The sequence below is a fragment of the Trachurus japonicus genome, chromosome 20, assembly GCF_045865225.1.
Source record: "Trachurus japonicus isolate A0001 chromosome 20, Traja_1.0".
NCBI lineage: Eukaryota > Metazoa > Chordata > Actinopteri > Carangiformes > Carangidae > Trachurus > Trachurus japonicus.
The window spans coordinates 10,678,819-10,687,036 of NC_140926.1; the positions used below are offsets into that span (position 1 = coordinate 10,678,819).

At 44.2% G+C, this 8,218-nt stretch overlaps 1 protein-coding gene across 2 annotated transcripts; it reads right to left on the minus strand.

The window, feature by feature from the left end:
* Positions 1-568: 568 nt before the first annotated feature.
* Positions 569-8,184, minus strand: pex2 (peroxisomal biogenesis factor 2). 2 transcript variants are annotated; one of them, XM_085763353.1, is made up of 2 exons: positions 8,073-8,184; positions 569-2,246 (listed from the first exon to the last, which is right to left on the minus strand). In XM_085763353.1, the coding sequence occupies exons 1-2, from the start codon at positions 8,074-8,076 to the stop codon at positions 1,255-1,257; spliced, it is 996 nt and encodes a 331-aa protein (XP_085619479.1). In that variant the 5' UTR covers positions 8,077-8,184; the 3' UTR covers positions 569-1,254. The 2 variants fall into 2 exon arrangements, with proteins under 2 accessions (XP_085619479.1, XP_085619480.1); XM_085763354.1 differs by having other exon boundaries at positions 569-2,243; positions 8,073-8,157.
* Positions 8,185-8,218: the final 34 nt, after the last annotated feature.

The window sequence follows — 8,218 nt, forward strand, 5'->3', positions numbered from 1 at the left end:
GCAATCAGCAATTAAACCCTAGTGATGAGAGCGGGAGAGGGGTGGAAGGGGGAGGGGAGGAGAGGTGGGAGGTAGCCCACCCCCGCCCCCACCCTACCCCGCTCCTCTCTTGTCAGCCCAGGAAAGGCTTCACTCAGCTGGGGTGTGTTTGGCCTGGGGCTGGGCTCACTGGTGGAGGTTAACTCCAGCATAAATAAGCATCTTTGGACTCATTACAGGGATTAGAGAGTAATTCGCCTGCGAGGAAGGAGACGACTGCCAGGGTTTTGGTACAGTTTACTACAGTCTTATAGGGGCGAGGGCCCTAGAGATTACAGAGGGAGAGAGATGGAAAGGCAGCAAAAGAGAGAAAGGCCAAGGGAAAAGAGAGGCTGGCTGTCAAGTCTGTGCGTGTGTGTGTGAGTCAATCCAAGCCCCCGGCTGCCCCCTTGATCTTGAGCATGTTGGGGTGCTGTGAAAATGGATAATGGGAGTTAGAACGACCAGGCCTGTCTAGAGAGAAGTGTGCTGATTGTTATAACTTTCCCTCATCTCTCTCCTCCACTTAACTAAATAAACACCCAAGAGGTAGCACTCTATCAATTTTAATGATGTTGAAATACAATTTAGGCACAAAATACACAACAAATGCTAATTTGGCAATGATGAGAGGCATCAGAAATTCCTCCCATTATTTATTCAGCTGACTTTCTGCATTTTTCATCAGAACAAATATTCCCATTTCAACAAACACACACACACACATACACGCGCTAACACAGAGCCAATTTGAAGCATAAATCAACACGTTCGCTCATCAAATATATGCTCTGTGTGGTTCTCTGTAGTCTGTCCAGTGCACCAAAGACAAATAGTTCTGTCCAAAGTCCAGCTGGAGAAACAGAAGGGGCAGAGGATTGTCAATATATGTGCACATACATTAAACATAGCAGGTCGATGTGTGTTCAGAAAAGACACAGACATCATAAAGACTGAAGTCCAGTCATAAACTCACACAGCAGTCTCCTCAAAAAGGAGGGCTGCTCACCACACAGGCACTGTTAAATCCTCCTCTTCGTGTTTTTATATCTTCCTGTCCTGTGATTAATTTATCAAAATTAGCATAAATAAATTAGCATAATAACATGAGTGGTTAGTCATGAGCATGATCTCTCACTGCTTGTGTTCAATTTGTACAGCTATAAAATTATAAACCTCCGCTTTAATTACAACAAGTCCGTGCAATTTCAAAATGAACTCAGTCACTTCTTCGTATCATCGCCTGCCAATCAGCTCCACATCCATCTTGACTGGCTCAGGTTGTCCTGCCTCCGCGCCGCATTTGGGACAGGTGAGGCAAGCGTCTGCAATGCTGTAGCTTTTGATGCAGTAGTAGCAGAAAACATGTTGGCAACCGACCGTGTGAGGCATGGTCGGCCACTCTCCGCACAGCCCGCACTCTTTCCACAGCCCGTGCACGTCCGTCCCTCCCTCCCCAGCAGCTCTCCCTCCCCCAAAAACAATCGAACACACTGTCGCCTTCAGTTTCCTCGTATTGATCAGTGGTAACAGGAAGATGAGGAACTCGGCAAAGCCGTGCCACAGCAGCTCCCGGTTCATGTACTGGTAAGCTATGTCCCGCACCACATTTGGCTTGCTGAAAACTGCCTGAGCTCCCACAATCCTTTCAGCCACGACAGGGTGGCGACCTTTCCTTAGGAACACGAGGAAGTTGATGAGACTGGCGAGCTGGGCAACACAAGAAACGAGGTTGAGGCAACTACGGACGCTCTTTTGGAGCAAACCACTGTCTCCTTCAGACGCTGGCCCTCCTGTACTTAAACCTAAGCACAGAAGCAGGCTATGGGAACGTTCCTGGAGCCAGCGCGGGCCTGTGGTGAGCAGGGCCAGTCCCAACTTCTGCCTGCGGGACAGAGCTCTGTAACGGGGAGAGGAGGTCAGAGTGTTGTGGTAGCGCAGGCTCAGTAATGACTGGCCCACTGTGGCGCTGCTGGAATAGAGTGTGAACCTCCACAGAAGCAGCTGGAGCAGCGCCCTCAGCTCAGGCTCCAGAGGAGTGAGGAAACCGGGGCGGCAGTTCTGGAAGCACTGGGAGAACTGGGTCCATACCAGCTGCTCCAGGGCCGAGTCCAGCTCCAGGGCGTCCAGCTGGCTGATGCGCAGCACCGGGGTCTGCAGCGCTGCATCGGGGTCTGGACTGGCGCGGTTGGCTATTCCCTTTTGGTTGTCCTGCTTTTCCAAACCTGCTGGAAAAATATTTAAAAATGTATGCATTAATTGTCTTTTATATATTATGCACAGACACAAAGCCACTGAGCGCCTCTTACAGACTGAATCTTATTTTTCTCTATGTTGATTAAGAAAACAACCTTCAGTGCACAACTGAGACAAGTTTTAAATGATAAAACAGGCAATATAAGATAAAAGTTTGATTAAAACATAGGCAACTTTGCCTATAAAGTTATGAACATTAGCAAAATGTAGACAGAGGCAGAGCCATTAAAAGGACAGCTTGGCTGTTGGAGGAATGGGGCCCTGGAGGTGAAGCCCATCCTGTTAGGAAGGTTATTTTTTCTTTATACATAGGAACGGAAATCACTTTTCACATGTAAAACCCGTCCTTAATGCAACCTTTGAGCGGCGCAATGCAGAGGAGCAGGGGGTCTTAGACTGCTCTCTCCAGTGTATAAACACACACAATCCAACACACACAGACACACACACACACACACTGAGAGGAGGCGAAGCCCAGGGGCTCTTGGTGCCTGCTCCCTCTGGAGATAGGGGTGTGTGTACAAATCACATCACTAGGGATTAGGCTAACGGCACAGTCTCTGGAACACCGTAAACATCTGCCAAATGTGGAACAATTTTCTTTCCCCCCCAGAGTTGACTACATATGAGATCTCACCATTGCGACGTCTGGACTATTTTGTGCCGCATACGTTTTCCAAAACTGCTCACAGTTCCCCCAGTTTTATCTGCCCTTTCCTCAAATGAAACGCTTAAGAAGTGGAAGACTAACTAACACAAGGAGAGACAGAGCAAGAGGGCCACAGAGAGGCCCTATTTTGACAGTGGCTTGAGTGTCTCGCTGAACAGGATTTGTCACGAGGCTTTAAAAGAGATTTCAGCTTGGTAAATATGGCAGTTTTGACATAAAGAGAGAAAGATGATGGTCACTTCAGACGTTTCTCGAGGAGGTATAAAAAAAAAACATTCTAATATATATATATGGTGGCGGTGCTTGGGCTTATTGTGGTGCACAGGACCATCTGTGTATTCATGATGTTTCAATAGAGCCAGGGTACACCGACCAACTAAGTTAGAATTAGCAAATGAATGAAAAAAGAGTGAATTCACGCCGAAGTAAGCAGGTGTGACAAATTCATTGAGCTGCATTTGAAATGCTGCCATGTTTAGTGACTAGAACCTCGCCTGTGATGGAAGTAGAGTTTGGATTTTAAAAAAAAAGAGAGAGGTAGTCGAAATGTGTATGCTAACCAATAAACAGGCTCCATTTGTTTAGCTTAATCTGAAAGTTTTTACTTGATGGGAGAAAATGTGCAGATTATGTGCCTGTGTGAGGGTGTGTGTGTTTCTGAGTGTGTGTGTGTGCGACTCTGTGTATGTCAAGGGTAGCCTTGATCTATGCAGAGCTCTAATACAGAGCTAAGTTAATCTATCAGTCCATAGTCACACACACACACACATACACGCACACACATACAGCCAGGTGGTGGAAATCCCCGTCACAGCAGCAGCCCTCTCGGGAAAGTAAACCCGGCCGGGTCCAATATTCTTTTCAAAGCCTTTTATCGAGCAGTTTACAAGTTATGAATGAATATGTTTTATTTGGGCAAACACAGTATTGACAGCCACCTATCAATAGTAATGTGACTATTGTCAAGGGTCTGTCAATATTAATGTAATTATGATGTAGAGGGATCAGAGGGATGCCGGAGTCGGGGGCCAAGTAACATCTCCTGCCCACTGCCATATCAATAGCTGGGATTGCTATTGACAGCTTCCCTTCAGACTTGCAGCACTTGGCAAATATATAACAAGCAGACACTTCAGTCAATGCTGGGCTGCCTATAAAAATTAAGCATTTGAATTTACAGGGCTTTTACCGTGGACAGCTGGAAATCCATGTTTCTTATGTAATAGTCAAAAGTCACAGTCAATGCCAGTGTTTACAGAGTACTGACATGGTGTGTGTCTGAGGACAGACAGTGTAGCATTTACACACAAAATGTATAGAGAGATACAGGCAGACCAAGGGTTTCTCTGATGTATGCACACGCACACACACACACACAGACACGCACACTGACACCTCATACACTGACTTGATAATTCTCTCATGGGTCAGCCAACCGACTGACCCAGAGACCAAATGCCCTCTCTTGGCGAATCGGCAAGTGACAACTAACAGAGGCAGAAGGCAGGTTGGAGGAGTTCACTGAAAATCAACAGAAAATCCACCTGAAATATCTAGGGTCTTGCTTTTCAAGCAGAACTGTATAAAATAGTTTAAAAACATCTTCCTTGGAATATTAAAGGGTATTTTGATTCAGGTCAGATACGTTTTTTTTCTCCGTCCCCTTGTTCCTTTAGCCTGTGCATCTTGTTCAGACAAAGATAGCACACTGACTCAAGGCTGACTGCCACAGCTTACAGACTACAACAACAACAACAACAATGACAACGACAACGACAACAACAATATCCAATCTAAGTGGGAACACACTGTTACATTGCTTCAAGGCAAATGGGGGCCATGACCAGTGTGAGAAAGAGGAGACGAGGCAACAAAAAGTATACAGAGCATCAGGCTGAAGCCTTGCAGCTGTACCGGGTCGTCTGAAAACTAGAAAAAGGGGCTGTAACGGCAACCACTCAATAGAAAGACGGTCCGACAAAAAGACGGAAAAAGAAGGCAGACACGTCAGACGACACGTCACGAAGCCCCCAGCTAGGAGCTCTGAGCTACTGTCTACTGATACAGTGAGGGAAAAATACTAGGGGGCAGAGATAGCTGCCGAGAAAAAAAAAATGCAGGAAGGGAAAAAACAGATAAGCACAAACCTCTCCCTAGGAACTGACCTTCAGACTAACGGTCACAGTAAAGGAGGAGGGAACATTCCTGAAGCATACGCGTCTCAGCTATACTGAGGTGCGGGCATCCAGGGAATAGCCTATAGAATAGACAGACGAAGGCTGCACTGTCTTCTTGACCTTGGCTTTGGTGTCTAGGGATGGGATGAAGGTGTTTCGGGCAAGGGACTAAAGACTGGGGGATGCAGCAAAGGTGGACCGTCTCTGGGGGATTGCATTTTGCTTTTTCTGCTGCGGAGAAATGCTCTGAAGCTGCTCGCCACGCTATTGGAAGTTGGCAGTTGGATACTGTGTTGCAAAAAAGTCTCGATTTAGCTCCTGGCATGGTGTAGCGCTCAAATTCCTGAGCACTTATCTATGGTAGTTAGCATAATATATTTGCTGAAATAATGCATAAACGTTCACTTGGGTTTCTATGATGCTTGTAGTGAGAAATGGGCAATGCACTGGCAAAGCATGCTGGATTACAACTTTACATTTTCTTCTCTTGCTCATGTAAATTAATTTGTGTAAAAGCTGTGGTGGATAAAACCTATTTCTCTGAGCGGTCCAGTCTAGTTTTTTTCTCTCTTCCGCCCCCTCACTTTATTGCCCTTCTTTTGCCTGGAACGAGTGCGAGCCTATTAGCCAAGGCCTGCTAATGTCCTCACCATGAAAACGGATGAGAATGTCAGATTTAGAACTTTTAAGACAGTGATGTCATACAGCAGACCACAGGCATTACAGGGACGCTAAGATTACCCAGGCGGTAACCAGACTAATTGTTATGAGTCTGTTTCATGAAAAATGAATGTGTGCAAATGCACAGAGGGGTCTTCAGGCTGTGTGTGTGTATGTGTGTCACACACTAATGCTTTATCAAGGCTCTCCTCTCTCTCTAATCACCCAAGACTCCTCCGAGCCATGGGGTAAGGGCCAAGTTAATGCCTGAACAAAAAAAAAAAAAAAAATACACATCAGTTAGAACACCACATGTGACACACAAAAATCTGCTCTGCTTAATCTGGTTTGCTCAGAAGGTAAATTATTTAAGAGAATTAATTGATTTCATGAGTACGAAGGTTGAGTATGCTAAGGCTGTATAAGTAATAAGTACAGGGGTTTGCAAAAAAACAACTTAAAAAGTCATGAAACATTTAGAGGCCAGAGAGGCACAATGAACGTGGAATAAAAAGCGGAACTAATAAATGAGAGAACTGAAGTTGTGTCTTTCTTAGGAGTCAATGAGAAAGCACTGGGGCCTCACCTCATGCAAATAAAATGTGTTATCCTGCAGGAATATTTGATCAGCACATTTCTTCGCTTTTCTTTATGCATGAATAACATAGCGTTAATAAAAGAGGAAACATTTTGTCTGCTCTTTTTTTTTTTTTTAAATCCGTGTAGCAATTAAATTGTGTGCATAGGTGGCAAATTCAAAACTGTGCTGCTTTTTTGTTTCCTACAAAATATTTGAGAACATGTAGGATGAGAGATTTAAGCATTTGCTAGAACAGATAAAATCTACTGATACTAGTTTTAGGAATTTCTCTTTGATATACATCTGTGAATCAATTTGAAGAACTGGACTGCTGCAAATTGTAGCCCTAATGACATTTTTGACATGTTATACTTTCATCTTAATTTGGAAGTTTAATGCATTGATTTCCTGCAAAAAATAAGAAAATAATGTGCCTTCTGGCAAAGTACAGCTAGTCCAACACAAACATGGGAAAAAAACAGTGATTCTAGAGAGAAAACATGTACATGATGTGTGTACTTTATCAAAATTAATTTTGCATACTAGATGCTCAACAAATATGTTACAGTGCCCATCCGTTTAACAGCTTTATGTCTGCCAGTTCCAGTAGATTATCTGACCTGGCAACTAAATAAAAAGAGAATACACACAAAAAAACAACAACAGAAACACAATCTCCAATATATTAGATCATTTTCAATTCAAGCTGAATATCTTTGACATTGATGGAAAGAAAAGAAAAACACTTAGTGGCAGCCCGGGGCTGGAATTCTTTCTGAGTGTACAGATAACCCCTCTGCCTTTATCGCTCGCCTTCATCTGGAAACTGTATAAAATGACCTTATGACCCCAGAGTGACATCACAGCCCAATCTAACTTCAGTGACTCCCTTAAAAACATACTCATTACACTAAGTGTTTCGCTCCAGATGCACATGACTACACTTCAATCTCATGCAATCAGATGGTCTACGATCTCTTCATAATGCATTTGTCTCTTAATTTTTTAGCTTGTGCCCATCAGTCTTTTAACAACAACAAACCCCCAAATCTGCTCCATTTTGATAATAAGGCAAGAGCATTATGTGATAATCACAGTGGGGATTAGGTTTTGGCAGAGTGTGTGAAAGCGGTGCAGTCAAAGCCACTGGAAAAGAGAGATATAACCAAGAGGCAGATAAGAGAACAGGGGGTATGATTGGGATGAGAGAAATGAAGTGAGTAGTCACTTGAAAATCAATAAGATCAACTTTGCCTTGAATCTCAGTGTGGAAGGTTTTGATCTCTGGCACTGATTATTTAGGGGAATAATGGAATTATGTGCAGAGCAGTGGAACATACTCTTGAAGCAACACACAGCCACAAGGTTACCGTCTAAACTTGCAGTTGGTAAATATATCTGGACCAGACTCACGGTGAATACTAATTTACAGTAGCTAGCTGGTCGTTTGAACTGTACCCACCATGCACATCGATAAACATCAGTGATAGAGTTGATTCTACATACAAAACGTGCAGGGAAAAAGAAGAAACAGCGCTTTAGAAGCGCAGCACTGACAGTCCACACAAGCGAGGAGGTGATGAAATGAGTCTTACACCGTTTAAACGAAGCAGACGTGCCGCGTTTGAGCTTACTGCAGAAACACAGCGAGTGGCAGAACATGAAAATAAACATTAATGTTTTCTAGGCAACGCGATGAATAGATATTTACCCATTGCTTTTCAGGGGAGAGGCGAATTCAATGCAACCCAGTCCTCCCTGATGCAACGACAACAAACACTATTTCCGGGTTGTAACACTCGGTCCCGCCTCCTACGGAAAACCCACAAATGGCGTGCGGCAACGTCACGATGACGA